The sequence below is a fragment of the Diospyros lotus genome, chromosome 9 (assembly GCF_014633365.1).
Source record: "Diospyros lotus cultivar Yz01 chromosome 9, ASM1463336v1, whole genome shotgun sequence".
Taxonomy (NCBI): Eukaryota; Viridiplantae; Streptophyta; class Magnoliopsida; order Ericales; family Ebenaceae; genus Diospyros; species Diospyros lotus.
In genome coordinates, this window is record NC_068346.1 from 36,110,909 (window position 1) to 36,138,703 (window position 27,795).

At 36.4% G+C, this 27,795-nt stretch overlaps 1 protein-coding gene across 11 annotated transcripts; it reads left to right on the forward strand.

Annotated features, from left to right (window-relative positions):
* Positions 1-631: 631 nt before the first annotated feature.
* LOC127809608 (uncharacterized protein At2g39795, mitochondrial-like) lies at positions 632-25,278 on the forward strand. 11 transcript variants are annotated; one of them, XM_052348525.1, is made up of 7 exons: positions 632-1,121; positions 1,771-1,889; positions 3,345-3,410; positions 3,691-4,021; positions 4,346-4,683; positions 6,528-6,718; positions 24,301-24,579. In XM_052348525.1, the coding sequence occupies exons 4-6, from the start codon at positions 3,827-3,829 to the stop codon at positions 6,715-6,717; spliced, it is 723 nt and encodes a 240-aa protein (XP_052204485.1). In that variant the 5' UTR covers positions 632-1,121; positions 1,771-1,889; positions 3,345-3,410; positions 3,691-3,826; the 3' UTR covers position 6,718; positions 24,301-24,579. The 11 variants fall into 11 exon arrangements, 10 of the variants coding, with proteins under 10 accessions (XP_052204485.1, XP_052204491.1, XP_052204489.1 ...); XM_052348533.1 differs by lacking the exons at positions 632-1,121; positions 24,301-24,579 and adding an exon at positions 25,059-25,278 and having other exon boundaries at positions 1,129-1,889; positions 6,528-6,580; positions 6,665-6,718; XM_052348532.1 differs by lacking the exon at positions 632-1,121 and having other exon boundaries at positions 1,129-1,889; positions 6,528-6,580; positions 6,665-6,718.
* Positions 25,279-27,795: the final 2,517 nt, after the last annotated feature.

Sequence of the window (27,795 nt, forward strand, 5' to 3'; positions counted from 1 at the left end):
AAGTGAACCTCAAGATTATTGTACCAATCTTACCTTTATCTCTTAGACAAACTTTTATGAAGTCAATTTAATTGAGTTTTACAAATAAAATAATTTATTAGAATTAGGATAAATATAAATACAATAGATTTTGCTGAATACTCTCACTAACTAAACTTACCTATTAAAATTTAAAACCAAATGATAGTTTGTGAAAGAGATTTAATTTTTAGCAACTCTTAATTATAAATCTTCAAAAATAACCTTAAGTAATTACACTCTCAAATAATTGCGGCAGAAACAAAAACACAAATTTTAGAGACAGAATTCAAGCTTAGAGACTGAAATAACTCCGTCTCTAAGTGTGACGAAATCGAAAAATTAAAGAGTTTATTTTACGCACATTAAATACCCAAATCAAAAACTTTTATTATATTGCTATCAGCTCTTTCTATCTCTCTCTTTCTCCTATTTTGTCCATCGTCATTCTCCCTCACCACGTGAGTGAATCCATGTGTGACTTGTTCCTACAACAAAAGTTAATTTTTCCCGGCCCAAACTCACTCCAGCCCAAATTGATAAAAATAAAATTTTTGATTATTTAGTATTACCCAGCCCAAACTCACTCCAGCCCACCCTAATTTTTGCCAGTACAGCCCACTTGCCTGTAAACCCTTCTCTTCTCCTTCCTCTCTCGACCTCGCTCTCGCTCACGGCTCACCCTCGCTGCCTCTCGCTCTCTGCCTCCTCTTCTCTTGCTCGTCCGCTCGTGCTTGCCCTCGCTCTCTGCCTCTCTCTTGCTCTCGCTCGCCCTCGCTGCCTCTCGCCCTCGCTCTCTGCCTCTCTTGCTCTCGCTCGGCCTCGGCCCCTCTCGCTGCCTCTCGCCCTCGCTCTCGCTCTTTGCCTCTCTTGCTCTCGTTCGCCCTCCGGCTCTCGCTGCCTTTCTCTTGCTCTCGCTCGCCCTAGCTTCCTCTCGCTCTCTGCCTGACTGCCTCTCTCTTGCTCTCGCTCGCCCTCGCCCCCACGCTCGCCCGACCAGTCGGCTTCGCTCTCTTGCTCGCTGCCCTCTGATTCAGGTCTTCGTTTTAGCGCCCCCCCCCCCCCCCCCCCCAAACTTTCAGGTTTGCATCCTTTGAGCCCAGGTATGTTTTCTCTCTTTCAGTTCTTTGATTCTCTCGATTGACGGCTAATTCTAGATAGTTTTTCTATTTTTCGACCATATTTTTTTTCCTTGTTTATGCTTGATTTGTTGTTGAAATCGCAGCATTTTTTCAGCAATTTTAAGTAAGTGATTTTCTGCTAATTTTGTGTCTGCTTGCCTATTTGACTACTGCATTTAGTTAGGAACTTAGGAATTGGCGTGGCTGGAAGCCTGGAATTTGTTATTGTGAATCTGTTATTGAATATTTGAATCGGCCATACTTTTGCCTTCTCTTGTTTAAACTCTAGAAATACCGTTGTTATATTGGCCTTGCATTTGCCTCAAATTTTGAGTTAAATATTTTAATTATTCGATTATTGAATTGTGCTATTTTTTATTTGTGTATCTTAGAATTTAGGATGAAACAACAACTTTTTGCAAAGAAAGAAAAAATATTATTATCTTTTTTCAGAAGGAGAGATCATCACACTAGTGAAAGTACTTGAATTCATAGTGAGCAAGATCAATCTAGCACAAGTTTAATGAATTTTTTGTTTCAAAATTTCGTCAAGCACAAGTTTAGTGAAAATTTATTGTACTGATTTTTTGATTACATAAAATTTTTATTACATTAACTTTTTAAATTTCAGCCCCCCCAACCTAAATTCCTGGATCCGCCCCTGCCTCGTCGAGCAATGGTGCTTGCTCTGTGTCAGTGGTGCTCGGTGTTGGTGCGGTGGTGCTCCGCGCTCGCTGTCGGTGGTGCTCGGTTAGCTTCTTTCTACTGTAAATATGCTCAGTTAGCTTATTTCTTCTATAAATATGCTCTGAATGTATGATCAATTTTGGATTGGGAGGAAGGGACTCCCCTGGTGCGGTGTGATCTAGTTTGATAAATGGCTTAATTCTTCTGTTCAAATGTATAGTAGAGAGATTAACTAATTTGTCTGCAAATGATTCTACCAAATAAAAGGGAAAAACATTGAATAGTAGAATGGCTAAATCCTATGCTTATTTTTGTTTGCTGTCTATGCTGGGTATATTTGGTGTATAGAATTACAGATTTTGAACCAAAAGGATATATTTGTATAAGTTGAAAACATGTAAACTATAACATTAGTTGTTCATAATTAAATTTAGGGAAGAATGCCATCACTAAGAGACTCCTTTTCGAATCCTTGAACAACAATGACTTGAATCTGTTTCAACAGTTTTCATGATAGGTATCCACGCTCAACTTGGAGAAGAATTCAATGTAAATCTAGTTAGCTGTTAAATTTAGTATATTCCCGACTATATGGTGATTTCTTCATCAACTTCCCTGTCTGTGATTCCACATACTTCAGTGATTACATGCGTTTTGCAATTATTTTGCAAGTCCTAATTGTTCTCTCATTCCTCATACTCTACAAGAAAATCACACTGTACTAGTTGTGTACTTGATAATTTATTGACTTGCCCACTTTCAGTTTTTGGTTATTGGTCTGATTATTTTGACCCCAGTTGCTACCCCTTTGAAAATTAGAGTGAGTATGGGGGCTGAACAGTTTAAATAATGCAGTCTAGGCAATTATATGGCCTGATTAGAATTAATCCTCATACGATGGTAGATTTTCAAAGAGTTCTCATGTGGTTTCTCACCAGTTATTAGTGTGATATGTTGTGTTACTATGTGGTTGTACACTTTATTTGTTTGTTTAGGCTCAAGTTTTCTTAGCTAAATCACCATTAATAAAAGTGGTAAATTTTGCAACTCTCTGTTAAAGCTTTTAGGTTGTAAAGTAGTAGACTCAGCTCATTATACACTGAGCAAACTTATTAACTGAAATGCCCTCAAGCTTTGGATAAGAAAATCACAAAAGCCATGACTTTCGACATAACATCTTGAGGGTTTTATAGTCACGCTTCTAGATGCAGAACATAGATTGCACTAATTATAGGATAGATCACCAATTTAAGAGTCATTGACTATTCGATGTTCATTGATTTATTATTTTGTAGAGATATTGACATTCATATTTGGCACTGTATTGTATCACGTTGGTATTTAGATGAGATGAGACTTATTCACGGTCATATTATGGCATTCAACTATTTGTTATTCATATTCCATGATGAGGACCATTTATTAGACTGTTTATGCATTGACATTAACCTTAAACTATATGGTTGAAGCTTATTGTTTCTTAGTACGCTTTGCAACTCCTAAATTGGTTTGTGACAGGTTTCATGTTGGGCCTACCAAAATAGGAGCATAAAAGTAGTTATGGGTCTACGTGGCTGACTTAAGGTCTGTTTGGTTGTGTTTTTTCTTTCTTTTTATTTTTAGTACGTTTAGTTGTTTTTTAGTTTTTATTATTTTTGAAATTAAAATTTCTTCAAAATTGGAATGCATTTTTTCTGTTTGATGTAATGTTTTACAAACTTCTTTAAAACTACTTTAATACTAATTATCTAAAAATAATTTATATAACTTTTTTTCCCTATTCGCATGGTTATGGATATTTTATTTTGTGATAATAATTTTGTTAGAATTAGTGAATAATGGTGATGAATAATTTTTTTTCCAGGATTGATGATTACTTAAATAGAATCAAATAAAATAAATCACCACCATGACCACAACATTGAGAGTTTGGTGACGGTACAAGGAAAACTTCTGAAATTGCGACAAAAGCAAGTGTAAAAGCTCAAAAACGAATAGAAATGTGGAGGCGTGCAGTGTTGACAAGTGCTGCTAAATGTGCTCTACAACTGCAGTGTATGATACTGTCTCGGCGGTCCTCATCATCAACAAGCAGGTCCTCATCATGGACAAGCATTTCCTCTGCTGTGAACTCCATCTTGCTCCGCTCCCTCAAAGAGCACTACCTTGAAATCTCTAAAATGACTCCTCCCCCGGTAAATTAAAAAACACCTCTCTCCCTCTGTATGTATATATGTGCAAATGCATGTGTCCATTTTTTTTTTGTAGCATAATATTTTCTGATGTAACTTAGATTATTTTGAACTGTTTCTTCCTAAAATATTGGTGTGTTTTTTGTTTAAAGTCAGTGGGTTTGTCTTTCCCCATGCTTAGCTACACGCTCTGTTTGTTGTTTAAGGCATGTCTAGGATTTTGGTGTATATGATTACATCGACTCAATTTAGATTGAATATATGCTTTTAGGATTTTAGTGGGTTTATCTAAGATTCTAAATTATGGTGAACTTTTGTTCTGAATAGAAGGTGAACCCTCCATCGCCTTTTACAATTGTGAAAGGATCACTTGAAAGCAGTGGTCCAGTTTTAAAAAGGGCATATGGCGAAGAGGAGATCAGTCTATATGTTATGCGATTGGCTAACATTATTCCTGGTGGTGGAGATGATGATACTGGTGATGATGGGATTAACCAGTTGTTTCTTCATGTGGATATCTCAAAGCCTAGTCAGAAAGACGCTTTGCATTTTCTATGCGGGTTGTACCCTGATGCACTTGGTATTCACTCTATCTCATTGAGGCCCAAGCTTGAGACTTCTGGTTTTCTTATGGTTCCAACGAAATATAATGGCCCCCTTTTCCAGTAAGTCTGACCGTGCTTTTTCAAGAGTATATAACTTCTATTTGTTATGATTAACTATCTATTCAGTTTTCTTATGGTTCCAAACAAATATAGTGGCCCCCTTTTCTAGTAATTCTGATCGTGCTTTTTCAAGAGTATATAGCTTCTATTTGTTAGGATTAACTATCTATTCAGTTAATATCTTTGTGATAAATCTAAATTGCAATGTGTAAAAAGAATGTTTTAGTTATTTGTTATTCATTCTTCAGACCTTGCCATCCCTTAAAAGTGTTCATCGATGTGTACCACGTTAACATCATATGGTTAGATAAAATATTAAAAATGGTTGCAACTTTAAATAACATGGTTAGATAAAATACTAAAAATGGTTGCAAATTTAAATAACATCATTAATTGGACAACCTAAAAAACAAAAATTGCATAATCTAGCAATGTTTGTGATATATTGGGATGATTGGGTTAGTGTTGGGGCATATTAATGAGGTTAATGGCTTTAAAATTTGTTTTATGTTTTAAGACTGGGAAAAGACTGCACAAATAAAGCCTATACACGTATGCACAGTTAAAAAAGATCCTTGGAGACATTATATAGAATGACAAAGATACCCTGATGCATAAAACATGAAAACTAAGCCTAACAAAGCTCTTAGGAAGGCTCATCATCTCCCAAAACATTCCAAAATCAATGTTTGGGCCTCAAAATCAGTTTTATGATGCCTCATGTATGTATCTTTAGAGGCTGCTGCCTGCCAACATCTTCCATCATATGGCTACCTCTTTACTGTAGTGAAAATAATTATCATCACCAACCTTTGAACTTATTCAAGTGCTTAACATTGAGGAAGATGCCACGTATTTGGCTAAAATTCCATAATTCAATTTTTTCCTTCTTGTTCATTCACTTTTTGTTAGGATGAAACAGCACTCATGGAGTCTCTGTTCAGCTTTTTTCACATTCCTAGGTTTGGTTACTTATTAATCAATTTAGTTGTTTTAACTTAATTTCCAAATCCATGTGGTTTAAGTCATGTTCCCGAAACACTTTGGGGTTGCTTAGTTGTGGAAAGTGATTTCTAGTTTCTATCTCCCATTTTCTATATATTCTCTTGTTTTCATTTTCCATAGGAAAATTGAAAAATGCCATCAAATGTTATGAATACAGAAAACTAATTTCCAATCTAGAAATAGAAACATATGGTAAAATAAGGGAGTTGTCTTAATTTCTTTTGTGTAACTTGTGTTAGAGAAAGAGATGGGGATGATTTATGAAGAACTTTTGGAAAATGCTCCAAATTTATAAGGAAAACTCGGAAAACTTGTTTTAGGAGTTTTCAAGTTTTGTTCAATTTGGGAAAACCATGTTTTCCAAATCTTCATTGTCTATTTGGGAATTTTTTGTATTTGAACAAGTTTTCTAATTTTTAATTTTTTATGTAGTATTTTTTCTAGAAGACTAGAGCAGTTTTCCACAACTAAACAATCCCTTTGAAGCTTGAATATAGGGTTTGGAACAATACGATGACTTAAAGGACCACCTAACTTTTCAAAATGTTGAGAACTCCTCATAGTGGGAAATTGCTTTCTGGATTAGCCTTATAAACTAAATAACTGGACTTTAGTGCATATTGTTTTACAAATAACCACTAAATTTTGTGTAATCTAGAGAAATGAAAAGGACCAATTAATTTTTTTTTTTTGTTTGTCAAATGAACACAAATGTATTGAGGATAATAAATAATCCAAATATTGACAAGATTAATGTAAACTTTATTTTGTTAGCTATTTTCCCTGCAACAAAATCTGTGGAACTTCCAAAATGAAGTAACACTCTTTATGATGTGCAGAGATCTTGATGAAAAGATGAGAGATGCACTACATAGTTACATTGAAGAGCGAGGTATAAATGAGAGCCTTTTTCCATTTCTTCAAGCTTGGCTTTATGTTAAGGATCACAAGAATCTGATGCGTTGGTTCAAATCAGTTGGCACATTCATTCATGAGCACAAGAAAGTTTTAGATTCTAATGCTGTTTAAGGTGGGTTTTTGAAATGATTTAATTGTTGTCTATGATGTTAAACATCATCATTTTGCAAGTATAGGCTAATTTTCGTGTTTTACCTGAATTTTAGGTTTTACACATGCTTAGTGTTTAAATTATGACCATATTTTCTATTATTTCTCTTAGCAAGCTAGAATTTATGTAATCGCCCTCACTAAGTGCAGGATAAAGGCTTAATGCATTATCAACAACATAATTTTTGCTCTTTATCAATAACATATTTTATTTTTGAAACAAGCAGAAAAAACTCTCTTGCTTGATTAAATTCTAATGAATGGAAAGGCAGAAATATATACAACATATATCCTTATCTTTTCTCCTATAAAGTAGGAGATGAGATAGGATATGCTATCTCTTAAATATTAGGATATTCTATCTCCTAAATTATAGAGACTAATTTAAACTTTAAAAATACAAGTTTACAATATTTAAACTATAAGACTAATTGCCTTATCCATCAGTTAACTATCTTCAAATTTGAATTTCTCTTCCTCGTCCAACACTCCCCCTCAAGCTAAGGAGTAGATGCACGTCATCCCTAGTTTGTCAATTAGAAATTCAAAACCCAGTCTTACCATTGCTTTGGTGAGCACATATGCTACTTGATCAGTGGTATGTGTTGGAATAAATGCTTGATTAGTTGTAAATGAGCTATGATTAGTAGACAAGTAGACAATTAGGCCTTAATTCTAGGAGTAACTTTAGCCTTAATTTCAGAGTGTCTTTTGTACATTCATACTATAAATCCTAATTGAAACAGGCAAGACCTCATCAAGTTCTTTGATCTAACATGGTATCAGAGCCATCATGCAAACCCTAGATCTAGCCTTCATTTCGTGAGTTTCCTTCACCTACGGTTGGCATCCTCTTTTTCTTCCAGCAGTGGCTGTTTCCTCCCCAACATGCAATCTCCGACGCTGCTGTAGCTACCTCCAGCCCCTCGCTGAAGAGATTCTGTCAGATCTCATCTAGATCTGTCAGATCTAGAAGAGATCTAGTCCGAGCATCACTACTGATCGTATTTCACACGCGACTGCCATGGCTGTCTTCCGCCATAGCTTTGCAACATGCGACCGCCGTTGCAGTCCACCGCTGCAACCATTGTCACCGTAGCATCCCGCAACTGCCGTCCTCTTGTCGCGGCTCGCAACATCTCGAAGCCTTCGCCGAATCCCAGATCTCATGGCCATCGGCCGCCGCCACCCTCGATCTGCCCAGATCTGTCTGCGCTGGCCGCCATCCAGATCCTCGCCGGTCGCTGCTATTGCCATCGCCCAGCATCGCCACCGCTCGCGGCTTCCAGATTTGGCTACCTCTTGCTATTTTCCTTTTCCAGGTCTGCATACAGTGATTTTTAAGCCTTTTTATTGATTTCTAAACTTAAAACCCAAATCTCAAATCAGATCTTGTTTGATCCGACCCGGCAAAGCAAGATCCGTTTTGCCCAAACCTGACCCACCAAAACCAGATCCGATCCATCAGGTTTGCCTAGATCTGACCCATCAAACCAGATCTGACCCATCAGATTTGTCTACATTTGTCTCAGATCTATTTCGCTCAAATCTGACCCATCAAACCAGATTCGACCCACAAATTTGTCCAGATTTGTCTCAGATCTGTTTAGCCCAAATTTAGCCCATCAAACTAGATCTAACATATCTGATTTGTCCATATTTACTCCTGAAGTGACTTCCATCTAAAATATGGAAAGTCCATCATCTTTAGTTGCTTTTGAATCTAAATTTGTAAGCTTCTCTTTGCCTTTTTCTTCTTCACCTATCATTACTTCTGACAAATTGGTTGGAAGTACCAATTACATGTCTTGGGCTGCCTCTATTGAGTTATGGTTTATGGGTCAAGGAATGGAAGATGACTTGAGTACGAAAGTTGACGAAATTCCTATTGCTAAGAAAGCAACCTGGAAGAAAACAAACGCTCTTCTTTGCAACATGTTATGGCAAACAATTGATCCCAAACTATATGTTATTTACAAAGCATACAAGACATGTGTTCAGGTATGAACAAAGGCCAAATCTCTTTATACAAATGATATCCAACGTCTCTACTATGTTGTTTTCACTATTGTTCACTTGAAGCAACAAGATATGGATATGTCTGAATTCCTTGGCCGCCTAGAATCCTTGAAGGAAGAGTTCAACTCTCTGTTATTAGTTGGTAATATTGCAGAAGAACAGTTGCAACAGCGAGATAAATTCTTTATGGTATTAGGATTGACTGCCATTCGATCTGACCTTGCTCTGGTCCGGGATTAAATATTATCCAGTTCCATTGTTCCGACACTAGAAGATGCGTTTGCTAGACTTCTTCGGGTCTCTTCCTCGTCTTCAGTCGTCAATGGTTCTCAGGTTAATTCTTCCGTTTTGGCGTCACAAACCTTTGGCAAAGGAGAATAAGGGAATAATTGAGGCGGTAACTCACAACGAGGGAATCGTCTTAGATGCAATTACTGCCATAGGTGGGGCCATCTTCGAGAACGGTGCCACAAATTACATGGTCGACCTCCACGTATTGCTAATGTCGCTCAGTCTGTCGCAACCAACTCCTCAACAGAAACATTTGAGAATTATTCCTCTCTGTCCCTTGTTTTGACTGGAAGTGATTATAAAGACCATCTTCAGTATCAGACTTCTAAACAGACTGTGTCGTTATCCACTGCTTCTGTGGTGCACACTGGTAATTCAATTACTTGTGTTAGTCGGTCTATTACTCCTGGACCATGGGTTATAGATTCTAGTGCAACTGACAATCTCTCTGGTAACCAAAATCTTTTTTCTTCTCTCTCTACTTCTTTTTGTTTGCCATCTGTTACTCCTGCAAATGGTTCCAAAACATATGCTACAGTCACTGGTCAAGCACGACAGCTCCCTTCATTATCCTTAGATTCTGTTTTATATGTTCTTGGCAGTCCCTTTAATCTCGATTCTGTTAGTAAACTGACACGTGCTCTTCACTGTTCCATAACCTTCTTTGCTGATTTTGTTGTCGTGCAGGACCGAGGTACGGGATAGATGATTGGCGTCGGGTGTAAGTCACAGGGCCTTTATTATCTCGATTAACCATCTTCCCCAGCAGTTTGCATTTCCACTGTATTTCCAACTCTTCTTCATAATCGTTTGGCACATCCGAGTCTATCTAAGTTACAAAAGATGGTCCCACACCTTTCTAAAGTTTCCACTTTAAATTGTAAGTTGTGTCAGCTTAGAAAATAGTCTCGTAGTTCGTTTCCAAAGCGTGTCAATAATTGGGCTATGTCCCCTTTTGAACTTATCTATAGTGATGTTTGAGGTCCTTGTCATGTTCCCTCTACTTTAGGTTTTCGGTACTTCGTCACTTTCATCGACGATTACTCTCGCTGTACTTGGGTGTTCTTATTGAAAAATCGTTTAGAGTTATTTACTATATTTAAAGACTTCTGCGCTGAAATTTACACTCAATTTAATATTTCTATCCATACCTTCCGCAGTGATAATGCTTGAGAATATTTCTCAACTCCTTTCACTACTTTCATGGCTTCAAAGGGTATTTTACATCAATCTTCTTGTGCTTATATACCCCAACAGAATGGAGTTGCCGAGTGCAAAAATCGCCATTAGATTGAAACTGCTCGCACTCTTTTACTGCATAGTCATGCTCCTTTCCTTTTTTGGGCTAATGCTGTTCTTACTGCATGTTATCTCATTAACCAGATGCCTTCTTCTATCTTACAACATGAGGTCATTCACTCCATTCTTTTCCCTACTCAAAGTCTTTATCTCCTTCCACTTTGTGTTTTTGGGTGCACTTGTTTTGTCCTCGACATGACCCTTGGTCGTCTCAAACTTTTTGCTAAAGTTGTCAAATGCATCTTCCTTGGTTACTCACAACTTCAGAAAGGCTATCGATGTTACTCTCTTGATCAACAACGTTATTTCATCTCTTCTGATGTTACCTTCTTTGAGGCATCTCTTTTCTTTCTCTCATCTCCTGCCGAGAGTCATCAAGTGTTTGAGGTTCTTCCTACTCCTTACCTTTGTTCTCCTTCCTCCGACACTGCTCTTACTGTCCATGAATGTCCCCTTCAAGTTTATCATCGTCGTTCATATCATCCTACGGTTGCTGACACAGAATTTGCTAACTCACCTCGTGCTCCGACATCTTCACCTACCTCGGACCCGCTTGTTCCTTCTGAGCTAGTTGTTGAAGCTTCTCTTGAGCCCATTGCCACTTGACAAGGTGCATGCTCTACTCATAATCCTCATCCCATCTACACCTTCCTTAGCTATCACCGTTTGGCTTCACCCTATAATGTCTCCTAGGATCTTTTTTAACTCTGCATACGTGTATAGGTTTTATTTGTGCAGTCTTTTCCTAGTCTTAAACCATAAAACAAATTTTAAAGCCATTAACCTTGTTAACCTTAGGACTCTTAGATTACACCCTTAGGCGAGAAAACTCTCACATAAACCCTCTTAAACACTCTCAGATGCAATGTAAATGTAAGAACATAAAAATGAACAATAGAAAAGAAAATAACTGAATTTAAAAGATCAAACCAAACAGTATTAGGCGCAGATTTATCCTGGTTCGGAATGCCTTTGGCAATCCTACATCCAGCCTTAAAACACCCACCAAGAGCAGCCTTTTATTAGGATGAAACTGATTAGTACAAAGCCCAAGCTCTCTCTCAACCCTATTGCTCAAGTACAACCCTTGTTTACTCCAAGAAAACTCAATAACACAATACACATGCCTCACTTTCTCTAGAATAAAGAATACTCACAATAGAAACGGAGAACTTGACAAGAGAGAGGAGTTATTAGATTGATGCCTTGCCCTCTTATTTATAGAGGAGACATACACACTTAGGCAACTAACTAACTTAGGGAAATTACATATTAACCGCAACAAAAAGTACTAATTACACTTAACCCCTAGCTGCCTAATTTCTTCAGCCAAGACTACTCCTTCATGCTTCTTCCGGTTTTGCTATCTTCTAGGACAAAACTTGAGGCAAACTTCAACAATTCTCCACCATTTGCCTTGAGTTCTTCACCCGATAGCCAACTCCTACTTTCTCCATGGATGATGGACAAACCCGATCATATCAAACACAAACACAAACACATCAAAGAAAACAAATCAATGTTGTAAAACATAACAATGGATCACCCTTTGGATAAAATTCCAGTTGCAATAACTAAACCTGCAACTCTCATTAGATATTATCTTCCTCAAGGGATTTCCTAATGAATAACTTTTCCTAACATCAATATGATTGATAAACTCCATGGAGGGACTAAAGACTAAGCCAAATGGACTGCCCATTGGCTGTTTCAACTCCTCCTGCCTAGACTATATTTTAAGGTTTCTGCGGCATACAAAATGCAACATATACACCCTAAATGCATAATTTTCAACTAGGCACACTCCACCATAAACCAAATCCATATATGATGTTACTCATTGATCCCAAAGGGTCCAAAACTTTTACACAGCATATCAACACCAGTGAACCTCTCCCGGAATTGAACTTAACATTGCTAGACTTCCTCCTAGCTTCCAAAATCGGCCTTTTAGGATTTACCACTGCCTTTTTCCTTTATGTTTGCTTCAGAACAAGACTGCTCGACCTCTTTCCTTAACTCTCCTCTATTTTCAGCTTAACAAAGGTATGCTTAAGATTTGGGTATTCCTAGGTTGCCATGAGCTGTCCTATTCCTATTCCAACCTCTATGCCTTATCTTTCCAGCTTCTCCTTCTTCCAACAATCTCAAATACTGAGCTACAACCTCAGCTACACCTTGAGATTCCCATTGGATAACTATCAATGAAGCTGCCTTGCTCTTCTTAGGCATACCATTGAAATTGACACAGCTACCCCATGCACTCAATTTACCCCTTGGACTATAACAATCTTATATCTTACCTAGGGAATTATAATTACATCGAGAGAGACCTTCTAAGCAACCAATCCTTGCTTACCTTTCCATCTAGCCTATTATCCCTTTGCTACACTATAAGATTACTTTTCCCTTAGTTTCCTCATGGATAATTAGCTGTTTGCGGTACCTACACAGCACTCTACCCATTTAATCTAAGGGGTCTTCCACCTAAGTCCAACATTCTCCCCAAATTTACATGGCTCCATGCCATTCATTTGGACATGAGTGCAGCCCTTTTTTTATGCAAGGGGCTCTATATCCCAGCCTATCCTTAGCACTCAAACCTGAGCCTAAGCATCTTATAAACCCAAATTTCCATACCTCACTGGAAACTAACTTAAGACCTATCCTTGCTCATTTCCTACAAGATGATTCTCCTTCCCTTTCCTTGCTTAATCTGGACTTTTGATCAATAATGGCTACACCATACAAGGACACACTTGCACACACCATTTCTCCTCACCGTTTACAAAGACTTTCACTGCAAGAGCCAAAGCTATCTTAAACACTAGCTTCCTCCCTCTCACAATCTAGCCCAAGCTTACACAATGAATATGACCAAAACATTTTCCAGATTTCCCTATTGCTATACTCTGGTTCATAGGTTAGATTTGGACATTCCCAAAGGATTCTCCTTGCTATTTTTCTTTACATAGCATTCCAGATTCCATCCCTTGGCCTTAGAATCAACTAATTCCATGTCCTATTAGTAGAGTTTTCCCTCATAGGTAAGAACCCTAGCTTTAGGAGACCTAAGCATGCCTATTCCATAACTCTACTACACCTAACCTTTCACACCAGAAGCAATTTTTCAGTAAGCTTCCTAAATTCCAGCAAGCTCATATACACTTGGGAATTCCTTAGGGACATACCATCTCCACTAGGTTCACCTCACCTAGCTCCACCATGAGACAAGGCCTAGATAGGTTCCTAAACTATCCTAGAAACTGATTTCTAATGGGATTTACTGATTTTGAAGACTTCTACATTTGGATACCTTACCAAATTACATGGTTCCTATTCCTATACACCTGCAAGTTTTCCCCTCCCCTAATATCCCTAGACTTAGATACCTTTCCTAGTCCTTGCTCACCATTGTGAGCCATCCTCAACAAATGATACAGCCTAACCTTATCATAGGCTATTCTTTAGTGGCTACAGCTTATCCACATATAAATGCAAGCATGCACCACCTAACCTCCATTCTTGAGGGTTGCTACCATCTCTCTAAGAGATCCTTGCAACTTCTTAGGACTCTAATTCTCACTATCTAATTATTCCTAAGGACATTAGGCTTTCTATTAAAACAGGGACATATTTTACAGCTTCTAATATTCTGGAACAGCTCCACCAGGCTTCCTATTCTCACATCTCCAATTATCTTAGCCTTAGATTGATGCTTAGACAAACCATTTCCCCCTCCACCATGTCTCTATGGGTAAATACCCATTTCCTATGAGAAGTACACCCTAAACCTAAGACTTATGCTACTTTTACTGCATACCTAGAAAAACTATAGGACATCCGCACTCTCATAGCCAAATCCACACATGGCGCTAGAGCATTCGGGGCTAGTTTTCTCTTGGGATTCCTTTTTCTTGTTTGGGCAGTTTCTCTTAATATGGCCCTCTTCATGACACAAGAAACACCTAACAGATCTCCTACTATTTCTAGACTTAGATCTTCCCCTACCCCTATTTATTTGATCCCCCTTTTCCGGCCTAGACCCAGCTGCTAGGGCATCTCCTGGAGAACTATTTACCTCTACCTTTTGTTGTAGTTCCTTGGAGTTTAAAGCTCCAGTTACATCATCTAATGAAAGATTTTCCCTGCCATGCTTTAGAATGTCAACAAAAGTCTCATATGTCTTAGGCAAAGAATGCAAGAGGACGAGGGCCTTGTCCTCATCATCATACTTGATATCTATGTTCTCTAGGTCCAAACACAGCTTTGTAAAATCATCAATATGATCATGCAATTTCTAACCTTCTCCCATTCTAAATGAGAAGAAGCGGGTTTTCAAGAACAACCGAGTAGAAAAGGTCTTGGTTAGGTATAGGGTCTCTAACCTATTCCATAGGGATAAAACGGTGGTCATCTTAGATACTTCTCTTAAAACCTTATCACCAAGGCTAAGAATCAACGTATTATAGGCCTTCTCATCAATTTCCTCATTTTGTTTTAACCTTTCTTGTTTCTGTTCTACAGATAGGGTTTCAGGTAATTTTTCTTCCTCTTCTAAGGCTGATTTCAGTCCTAAGTTCCCTAGTGAAGCTTTCATTTTAATCCTACAAAGGCGAAAATCATTATGGCCAGTGAATTTCTCTACATCATATTTTGTTGCAGCCAAGGCCGAAGACACTAGGTAGATTAAATCAACAAGAAATATAAAGAAACCTTGCAAGAAAGCAGTTATTGATCCTAGGGGAGGCTCTGATACCAAATTGTTAACCTTAGGACTCTTAGATTACACCCTTAGGCGAGAAAACCCTTATATAAACCCTCTTAAACACTCTCGGATGCAATGTAAATGCAAGAACATAAAAATGAACAACAGAAAAGAAAATAACTGAATTTAAAAGATCAAATCAAACAGCATTAGGCGCAGATTTATCCTGGTTCGGAATGCCTTTGGCAATCTTACATCTAGCCTTCAAACACCCACCAAGAGCAGCCTTTTATTAGGATGAAACTGATCAGTATAAAGCCCAAGCCCTCTCTCAACCCTATTGCTCAAGTACAACACTTGCTCACTCCAAGAAAACTCAAGAACACAATACACATGCCTCACTTTCTCTAGAACAAAGAATACTCACAATAGAAATAGAGAACTTGACAAGAGATAGGAGTTATTAGACTGCTGCCTTGCCCTCTTATTTATAGAGGAGGCAGACACACTTAGGCAACTAACTAACTTAGAGAAATTACATATAATCCGCAACAAAAAGTACTAATTACACTTAACCCCTAGCTGCTTGATTTCTTCAGCCGAGACTACTCCTTCATGCTCCTTCCGGTTTTGCTATTTTCTAGGACAAAAGTCGAGGCAAACTTCAACAAACGTCATTAATATGCCCCAACACTAACCCAATCATCACAATATATCACAAGCATTGCTAGATTATGCAATTTTTGTTTTTTAGGTTGTTCGATTAATGATGTTATCTAAAGTTGCAACCATTTTTAGTATTTTATCTAACCATATGATGTTAATGTCGTACACATCCATGAACACTTTTAAGGGATGGCAAGGTCTGAAAAATGAATAACAAATAACTAAAACATTCTTTTTACACATTGCACTTTAGATTTATCACAAAGATATTAACTGAATAGATAGTTAATCATAACAAGTAGAAGTTATATATTCTTGAAAAAGCACGGTCAAACTTACTGGAAAAGGGGGCCATTATATTTTGTTGGAACCATAAGAAAACCAAAACTTTCAAGCTTGGGCCTCAATGACATAGAGTGAATACCAAGTGCATCAGGGTACAACCCACATAGAAAATGCAAAGCGTCTTTCTGACTAGGCTTTGAGATATCCACATGAAGAAACAACTGGTTAATCCCATCATCACCAGTATCATCATCTCCACCACCAGGAATAATGTTAGCCAATCGCATTACATAAAGACTGATCTCCTCTCTGCCATATGCTCTTTTTAAAACTGGACCACTGCTTACAAGCGATCATTTCACAATTGTAAAAGGCGATGGAGGGTTCACCTTCTATTCAGAACATAAGTTCACCATAATTTAGAATCTTAGATAAACCCACTAAAATCCTAAAAGCATATATTCAATCTAAATTGAGTCGATGAAATCATATACACCAAAATCATAGACATGCCTTAAACAACAAACAGAGCGTGTAGCTAAGCATGGGGAAAGACAAACCCACTGACTTTGAACAAAAAACACACCAATATTTTAGGTAGGAACAGTTCAAAATAATCTAAGTTACATTGGAAAATATTAAGCTACCAAAAAAAAAAAAGACACAAGCATTTGCACATATATACATACAGAGGGAGAGGTGTTTTTTAATTTACCGGGCGAGGAGTCATTTTAGAGATTTCAAGGAAGTGCTCTTTGAGGGAGCGGAGCAAGATGGAGTTCACAGCAGAAGACATGCTTGTTGATGATGAGGACCACCGGGACAGTATCATACACTGCAGTTGTAGAGCACATTTAGCAGCACTTGTCAACACTGCACGCCTCCACATTTTTATTCGTTTTTGAGCGTTTACACTTGCTTTTGTTGCAATTTTAGAAGTTTTCCTAGTACCATCACCAAACTCTCAATGTTGTGGTCATGGTGGTGACTTATTTTGTTTGATTCTATTTAAGTAATCATCAATCCTGGAAAAAAAATTATTCATCACCATTATTCACTAATTCTAACAAAATTATTATCACAAAATAAAATATCGATAACCATGCGAATAGGGCGAAAATGTTATATAAATTATTTTTAGATAATTAGTATTAAAATAGTTTTAAAGAAGTTTGTAAAACATTACATCAAACGGCAAAAATACATTCCAATTTTGAAGAAATTTTAATTTTAAAAATAATAAAGACTAAAAAACAACTAAACGTGCTAAAAATAAAAAGAAAGAAAAAACACGACCAAACAAACCCTAAATCAGCCAGGTAGACCTATAACTACTTTTATGCTCCTATTTTGGTAGGCCCAGCATGAAACCTGTCACAAACCAATTTAGGAGTTGCAAAGCGTACTAAGAAACAATAAGCTTCAACCATATAGTTTAAGGTTAATGTCAATGCATAAACAGTCTAATAAATGGTCCTCATCATGGAATATGAATAACAAATAGTTGAATGCCATAATATGATCATGAATAAGTCTCATCTCATCTAAATACCAACGTGCCAAATATGAATGTCAATATCTCTATAAAATAATAAATCAGTGAACATCGAATAGTCAATGACTCTTAAATTGGTGATCTATCTTATAATTAGTGCAATCTATGTTCTGCATCTAGGAGCGTGTCTATAAAACCCTCAAGATGTTATGTCGAAAGTCATAGCTTTTGTGATTTTTTTATCCAAAGCTTGTGGGCATTTCAGTTAATAAGTTTGCTCAGTGTATAATGAGCTGAGTCAACTGCTTTACAGCCTAGAAGCTTTAACAGAGAGTTGCAAAATTTACCACTTTTAATAATGGTGATTTAGCTAAGAAAACTTGAGCCTAAACAAACAAATAAAGTGTCCAACCACATAGTAACACAACATGTCACACTAATAACTGGTGAGAAACCACATGAGAACTCTTTGAAAATCTACCATCGTATGAGGATTAATTCTAATCAGGCCATATAATTGCCTAGACTGCATTATTTTTAAACTGTTCAGCCCCCATACTCACTCTAATTTTCAAAGGGGTAGCAACTGGGGTCAAAATAATCAGACCAATAACCAAAAACTGAAAGTGGGCAAGTCAATAAATTATTAAGTATACAACTAGTACAGTGTGATTTTCCTGTAGAGTATGAGGAATGAGAGAACAATTAGGACTTGAAAAAATAATTGCAAAACGCATGTAATCACTGAAGTATGTGGAATCACAGACAGGGAAGTTGGTGAAGAAATCACCATATAGTCGGGAATATACTAAATTTAACAGCTAACTAGATTTACATTGAATTCTTCTCCAAGTTCAGCATGGATACCTATCATGGAAACTGTTGAAACAGATTCAAGTCATTGTTGTTCAAGGATTCGAAAAGGAGTCTCTTAGTGATGGCATTCTTCCCTAAATTTAATTATGAACAACTAATGTTATAGTTTACATATTTTCAACTTATAAAAATATATCCTTTTGGTTCAAAATCTGTAATTCGATACACCAAATATACCCAGCATAGACAGAAAACAAATTAAGCATAGGATTTAGCCATTCTACTTTTCAATGTTTTTCCCTTTTATTTGGTAGAATCATTGGCAGACAAATTAGTTAATCTATCTACTATACATTTGAACAGAGGAATTAAGCCATTTATCACAACTGAACAGAGGAATTAAGCCATTTATCAAATTAGATCACATCGCACCAGGGGAGTCCCTTCCTCCCAATCCAAAATAGATCATACATTCAGAACATGTTTATAGAAGAAATAAGCTAACTGAGCATGTTTACAGCAGAAAGAAGCTAATTGAGCACCGAGCACCACCGACAGCGAGTGCAGAGCACCACCGCACCAACACCGAGCACCACTGACATCGAGCGAGCACCACCGCTCGGCGAGGGAGAACGACGGCGGACAGAAGAGGAGAAAGAGAGAGGGCGAGAGAGAGAAGCTAGGATTTTGGTGTATATGATTACATCGACTCAATTTAGATTGAATATATGCTTTTAGGATTTTAGTGGGTTTATCTAAGATTCTAAATTATGGTGAACTTATGTTCTGAATAGAAGGTGAACCCTCCATCGCCTTTTACAATTGTGAAATGATCACTTGAAAGCAGTGGTCCAGTTTTAAAAAGGGCATATGGCGGAGAGGAGATCAGTCTTTATGTAATGCGATTGGCTAACATTATTCCTGGTGGTGGAGATGATGATACTGGTGATGATGGGATTAACCAGTTGTTTCTTCATGTGGATATCTCAAAGCCTAGTCAGAAAGACGCGTTGCATTTTCTATGCGGGTTGTACCCTGATGCACTTGGTATTCACTCTATTTCATTGAGGCCCAAGCTTGAAAGTTCTGGTTTTCTTATGGTTCCAACGAAATATAATGGCCCCCTTTTTCAGTAAGTCTGACCGTGCTTTTTCAAGAGTATATAACTTCTACTTGTTATGATTAACTATCTATTCAGTTAATATCTTTGTGATATATCTAAAGTGCAATGTGTAAAAAGAATGTTTTAGTTATTTGTTATTCATTTTTCAGACCTTGCCATCCCTTAAAAGTGTTCATGGATGTGTACCACGTTAACATCATATGGTTAGATAAAATACTAAAAATGGTTGCAACTTTAGATAACATCATTAATCGGACAACCTAAAAAACAAAAATTGCATAATCTAGCAATGTTTGTGATATATTGTGATGATTCGGTTGGTGTTGGGGCATATTAATGAGGTTAATGGCTTTAAAATTTGTTTTATGGTTTAAGACTGGGAAAAGACTGCACAAGTAAAACCTATACACGTATGCAGAGTTAAAAAAGATCCTAGGAGACATTATATAGAATGACAAAGATACCCTGATGCATAAAACATGAAGACTAAGCCTAACAAAGCTCTTAGGAAGGCTCGTCATCTCCCAAAACATTCCAAAATCAATGCTTGGGCCTCAAACCCAGTTTTAGGATGCCTCGTGTATGTATCTTTAGAGGCTGCGGCCAACATCTTCCATCATATGGCTACCTCTTTATTGTAGTGAAAATAATTATCATCACCAACCTTTGAACTTATTAAAGTGCTTAACATTGAGGAAGATGCCACGTACTTGGCTAAAATTCCATAATTCAATTTTTTCCTTCTTGTTCATTCACTTTTTGTTAGGATGAAACAACACTCATGGAGTCTCTGTTCAGCTTTTGTCAACATTCCTAGGTTTGGTTACTTATTAATCAATTTAGTTGTTTTAACTTCGTTGTAACCCTTTATAGCGACGCGCTACACTGCCCCCGTGTAGTGACAAGTGAGCTAGGGCCGCTGCATCGGTGCCCGGATGTAGTGATAAATGAGCAAGGGTTCTCGTATTTGTTTGGACGGATGTGGGTAAAGAAGCTAGTCCAAAATCAAAATCAAAACTAAAACCAAAATCAAAACCAAAACCAAAATCAAAATCAAAATCAAAATCAAATTTAAAGTCAAGGCCAAAAACTAAATCAAATCCAAAGTCAAGGCCAAAAACAAAATCATAGATTAAGGATTGGGTCATGGAACATAGGAACATTAACAGGCAAAGCTATGGAAGTGGTGGATGTGATGATTAGGAGAAAAATTAATATTATGTGCCTTCAAGAGACGAGATGGGTAGGGAAAAAAGCAAAAACTTTATCAGAAGCTGGATATAAAATATGGTACACAGGAACTGATCGAGCGAAAAATGGAGTGGGGATTATTATGGATAAAAGCTTAATAGATGAGGTAGTGGATGTAAAGAGAATATGGGATAGGATTATTATGGTGAAGATTAGTCTAGGAAGAATGACTATGAATATCTTTAGTATATATGCACCACAAGCGGGGTTAGCTGATGAGATAAAAGCAAAATTATGGGAGGACCTAGAGGGACTCATACAAATGATACTAAGAGGAGAGAGAGTGATTATAGGAGGTGACTTAAATGGGCACGAGGGTAGAGACGGAAACGGATATAGAGAGGTACACGGAGGGTATGAATTCGGGAAAATTAATAATGAGGGTAAATCTATCCTAGATTTTGCTATGGCATATGGGCTCATTATAACCAATACTACGTTCAAAAAACGGGACGAACACTTAATCACATATAAAAATATCACCTCAAGCACTCAAATAGATTACTTCCTCATGAGACAAGAGGATCGGTTATGTTGTAGGAATTGTAAGGTGATACCGGGAGAGTGTTTGACTACTCAACATAGACTTCTAGTACTTGACGTCTAAGTAAGAAATTGGAAGAGAAAAAATCACATAAAACAAAATCTAAAAATCAGGTGGTGGAATTTAAAAGGGGAGAAACAACTAATCTTCATAGAAAAATTAAGGGGTAGAAGGGAATGGAATGGAGAAAGACAGACAAACCAAATGTGGAAAGAAATGGTTAATGCTCTGAGAAGCACGACAAAGGTAGTCCTTGGAGAGACAAATGGTAGAGCTCCTAACCTTAAGGAGTCTTGGTGGTGGAATGAAGAGGTACAATTGAAAATTAAAAATAAGAAAACTTGCTATAAGGCGGTATATCAATGCAACAATGAAGAAAATCAAAAAAATTATAAAGAAGCAAAAATGGCAGCAAAAAGAGCTATTAGTGAAGCAAGGTCAAAAGCATATGAGAATCTATATAAACGACTTGATACAAAAGATGGAGAAAGGGATATATATAAATTAGCTAAAGCAAGAGAAAGAAAAACACGGGATTTAAATCAAGTGAAATGCATAAAAGATGACAATCAAAATGTTTTAGTAAATGAGGGAGCGATTAAGGAGAGATGGAAGGAGTATTTCACAAAATTATTCAATGATGGTGGTGACACAAGAGTTAGGTTGGGACATCTTAGTAACTCCAAAGGCAATGTGAGCTACACATTCTATCGACGCATAAGTTCAAATGAAATAAGGTAAGTATTAAAAAGGATGAAAAATCATAAGGCAGTGGGACCAGATAATATACCAATAGAAGCATGGAAATGCATGGGAGAAGAGGGCATCTCCTGGCTAACGCAACTATTTAACGCCATCCTTAAATCAAAAAAGATGCCAGATGAGTGGAGGAAGAGTACTTTGGTTCCTATATACAAGAACAAATGAGATGTTCAAAACTGTGAAAATTATAGAGGAATTAAGTTAATGAGTCATACCATGAAACTCTGGGAGAGAGTAATAGAGCAGAGGAGGAAACAAAGGTGTCAGAAAATCAGTTTGGTTTCATGGCTAGTAGATCAACAATGGAAGCTATATATTTACTGAGGCGTTTAATGGAAAGGTATCGAGATCATCAGAAGGACCTACATATGGTGTTTATAGATCTAGAAAAGGCCTATGATAGGGTCCCTAGAAAAGTATTATGGAGGGTTTTAGAGAAGAAAGGAGTCAAAATAGCCTATATACAAGTCCTTAAGGACATGTATCATGGTGTAATGACAAGGGTGAGAACATGCGGAGGGGATACTGAACCATTTACAACTACAATAGGACTGCATCAAGGTTCTACACTAAGTCCATACTTATTTGCCCTAGTAATGGATGAACTCACTAAAGATATTCAGACAGATGTGCCATGGTGTATGCTATTTGCAGACGACATAGTGTTGGTGGATGAAACAAAAGAAGGAGTGAACACTAAGCTTGAGTTGTGGAGAAACAATTTAGAATCTAAGGGATTTAAATTAAATAGAAAGAAAATAGAATATATGGAATGCAAATTTAGTAAAAATGCAAGAGTGGATGATGTTATAATAAAATTAGAAGACCAAATCTTACAAAGAAAAGACCATTTTCGATATTTGGGATCAGTGATTCAAAAAGATGGAGAAATCCACGAGGATGTCGCACATAGAATTAAGGCAGGTTGGCTAAAATGAAGAAATGTATCGGGGGTGTTATGTGATGTTAAAATTCCATTAAAATTGAAAAGAAAATTTTATAAGACAGCTATAAGACCAGTCTTGCTGTATGACTCAGAATGTTGGGCAGTCAAATACCATCATGAGCAAAAGACGAGTGTAGCGAAGATGAGGATGTTAAGATGGATGCGCGGACATACAAGAAAGGATAAAATTAGAAATGAAGTTATTCGTAATAAGATAGGAGTAGTGCCAATCGAGGAGAAGATGAGAGAGATTAGACTAAGATGGTTTGGTCATGTGAGAAGGAGACTAAGAGACGCTCCTGTGAGGAGAGTTGATGAAATAGAACAATTAGTCACAAAAAGAGGTAGATGTAGACCCAAGAAGATTTTGGGAGATATATTAAAATTTGATATGAAATATATGGATCTAAATGAGGATATGACAAAAGACAGAAATACTTGGAAGTCTAGAATTCATGTAGCCGACCCCACATAGTAAGATAAAGGCTGGATATGTTATTGTAACTTAATTTCCAAATCCATGTGGTTTAAGTCATGTTCCAGAAACACTTTGGGGTTGCTTAGTTGTGGGAAGTGATTTCTAGTTTCTATCTCCCATTTTCTATATATTCTCTTGTTTTCATTTTCCATAGGAAAATTGAAAGATGTGAATACAGAAAACTAATTTCCAATCTTGAAAAGAGAAACATATGGTAAAATAAGGGAGTTGTCTTAATTTCTTTTGTGTAACTTCTGTTAGAGAAAGAGATGGGGATGATTTATGAAGAACTTTTGGAAAATGCTCCAAATTAATAAGGAAAACTTGGAAAGCTTGTTTTAGGAGTTTTGAAGTTTCGTTCAATTTGGGAAAACCATGTTTTCGAAATCTTCATTGTCTATTTGGAAATTTTTTGTAGTTGAACAAGTTTTCTAATTTTTCATTTTTTATGTAGTATTTTTTCTAGAAAACTAGAGCAGTTTTCCACAACTAAACAATCCCTTTGAAGCTTGAATATAGGGTTTGGAACAATACGATGACTTAAAGCACCACCTAACTTTTCAAAATGTTGAGAACTCCTCATAGTGGGAAATTGCTTTCTGGATTAGCCTTATAAACTAAATAACTGGACTTTAGTGCATATTGTTTTACAAATAACCACTAAATTTTGTGTAATCTAGAGAAATGAAAAGCACCAATTAATTATTTTTTTTTGTTTGTCAAATGAACACAAATGTATTGGGGATAATAAATAATCCAAATACTGACAAGATTAATGTAAACTTTATTTTGTTAGCTATTTTCCTTGCAACAAAATCTGTGGAACTTCCAAAATGAAGTAACACTCTTTATGATGTGCAGAGATCTTGATGAAAAGATGAGAGATGCACTACATAGTTACATTGAAGAGCGAGGTATAAATGAGAGCCTTTTTCCATTTCTTCAAGCTTGGCTTTATGTTAAGGATCACAAGAATCTGATGCGTTGGTTCAAATCAGTTGGCACATTCATTCATGAGCACAAGAAAGTTTTAGATTCTAATGCTGTTTAAGGTGGGTTTTTGAAATGATTTAATTATTGTCTATGATGTTAAACGTCGTCATTTTGCAAGTATAGGCTAATTCTCGTGTTTTACCTGAATTTTAGGTTTTACACTTGCTTAGTGTTTAAATTATGACCATATTTTCTATTATCTCTCTTAGCGAGCTAGAATTTATGTAATCGCCCTCACTAAGTGCAGGATAAAGGCTTAATGCATTATCAACAACATAATTTTTGCTTTTTATCAATAACATATTTTATTTTTGAAACAAGCAGAAAAAACTCTCTTGCTTGATTAAATTCTAATGAACAGAAGGGCAGAAATATATACAACATACATCCTTATCTTTTCTCTTATAAAGTAGGAGATGAGATAGGATATGCTATCTCTTAAATATTAGGATATTCTATCTCCTAGACACTAATTTAAACTTTAAAAATACAAGTTTACAATATTTAAACTACAAGACTAAAAGTCTTATCCATCGGTTAACTATCTTTAAATTTGAATTTCTCTTCCTTGTCTGACCATTTTGTTTTTTTTTTGCTCTTCATGGTACCCATGCATACTTCTGTAGTCTATGCCTGCTTTGGTTCCCATCAAGCTTTGAAACAATTGGATCATTCCTATTACCATCTATTTGTGATTGGTATAAGCTTCTTCTCTATCTTGTTATTGATTAAAGCTTTCATTTAGAATCTTACATGTATAGAATCACCAAAGTGTTTGTGTACCCTTGGGTGACAACCTAATTATTGAAATGAGAATTGATGTTTTCTGTGTTGTATTTGCACCTTTTGGGTGTGTGGTTGCGTAAATGACAACATTGACCGTATTATAGCTGGATTGATTGTATTTTTGTCAATTGTGACTTTAAGACTTGTGGGTTTTAGAGAGAGGTCGTGTCTATGTGAGCAGTGTGTTAAGAGAGAGGCAAGAGCTAAACTGCATACCGACAACACCACTACCCTTCTCATCCTCTTGTTGCCTTGTTTGGGATTTTTGATATTTATGGTTTGAGCTTCATATGGGTTGGTTGGTGCTGTAACTCCAGATTTTAAGTTTCCCTTTTGATAAAAGTTGGCCAAATTCATATTTTTGTTTTTATATTTTCACGTTTTTCTTGTGTGGCTACTTGAAACTTGAAATTTTTGTTATTTTGATTACATTCTTGAATTTTATTTTTGAGTCAATTTAGCCTTTGTATTTTTTGTTATTTTGATTATATTCTTAGATTTATATTTTTGAGTTAATTTAATTTTTGTACGTGAAAAAAAAGTAAAGTGCGATGTCAAATTAAACGTCAAAATACAGAGGTTAAATTGACTTGAAAATGTATATTTAGGAGTTAGGTTGCACGGAAACAGAAACGAAAGACGTTTCCAATAGAAAATGGAAATGCGAAAATGTATTTTTTTAAAAAAAGTAGGAAACGAAAACTTTGAGTAAACTATAAATTTAAAAAATATAGAGTTTTTTTTATAAATATAATTTTAAATAAAAAAATTCAGATATAAATAATAAACTTAAGTTTTATAATGTATTCAAAGTTCAAATAAACATAAATATAAAGTTTACAATGCATTTAAACAACTATCAAAGCTCAAACGTAAACATTCCAACAATATCACAATTCCTCTTTACAAAAGATCAACTCAATAAATAGAAGTTGTTTAATATTTTTAATATTACACATTTATAGTTAAAAGACTTGAATAAAAAAAAACATTCAAACCAAGTTTAAACGTGTTCATGTCATCCTTCCATTGAACATCAATTAATTGTTCTTTAGTTTTTGATAATTTATTAATAAATTTGATATTTTGAAACAATCTATAGCTAATTGGAGTCTGAAAAGCCCAAAATTGCCAATGGATGAGAGAAACCCACAAATTGTCACTGTGCCTCTCTCAAAACTTTGCATAAAGGGCAAGAAACTTAGAAACATAAATATATATATATATATATTGTGTGAGAGAGAGGGGGGTTACAGAAAGGAACTGGCACTGGCAATGAGATGGTAGAGAAGGAACGACCTATGGTGCGGGTGATCGAAGGATTGGTGGTGAGGGCAATCGAATTGAGGAAGTATTGGAGTAGACGATAGAGGGCTGATAAGGACTGACGGCGAGAGCGATTGAAGCACTAGAAGCAAACGGCAAAGCGACGAGGGTGATCGAAGCATTGGAAACAGATGATAGAGCGATGAAGATGATTGAAGCATTGGAAGCAGACGGTGGCGAGGGTGATCGAATGAGAAGAAATAGCTAGAAGATGAGGGAAAAAGGAAGGAGGATCGAATTTTTTAGGGATTCATGCCTTTGGGCAGGGTAGCACTCGCCAGAAACGCGTTTCTGGTCAAGTCTTTTAAATTACAAAACAACTTGAAATTTTGCAAAAATTATTTAAACGGCCTAAAATTTTGCAAAAATTACACAAATGGCCCGAAAAACGTTTTGGGCCATTTTTTGTGTTTCTGAAACGGAAAACGGTTCGGAAACACCGAAACGGCATCTCCAAGCAATTTTCGTGCTTCACAGTTTAGGAGTATAATCGAAATAAAAAAAAAATTCAAGTTGTTACATTGAAAAAAAGATTAAAGTATATGAATCAAATTGATTTGAAAATGCAGGTTTAGGAATGTGAAAAGTTTGAGTGATCACATGAAAAAAAAAAGAGTGAAGGTACAAAAGAAAAAAATATAAGTTTGGCTGCATAACTAGGTGTTATTATTATTATTTTTTTTAAAATTTATTAAGAACACCAGTATAAGATTCATGAAAAATGAGTCACGGACAACAATGTCAGTCACCTTTGGTAGTAGGTAGGTAGCTATTATTTGATGGTATGTATATATGAGTAGAATTGAAATTCTAAGACAAAACACATGGTGCAGATCAAAGTCCAACTTATATAAATCAGAGGCTAACAAAAGAAAAGAAAGCACAATGGGTGTGAGAAGACCCTTAGTTTTAAATGTAGGATTTTGTTTTTAGAAGGGAATAGAATAGAATTGAGAATGAAGAATAGGAAACAGAAACAAAAAGAGAATTGAGAGAGTGGATGGAAACTGTTACGGGTATTTTTTAGACTACACTCTATGGGTTGGAAACAATCAAGTGGATTAGCCCAATATTTCGAAGCCCCAATAAGTCCCAAGTTGAAGACATCAGGGCGAGGTCACAGGTCACTTCGATTGAGTTCAGATCGCAGAATGTCTTAAGCTGCGAGACACATCGTCAAGTTACTCAGCTCGCATCACGAAGAGATAGTGAATTTATTGAAAACGGTTAGAGAAGAAGTCAACATTTCTA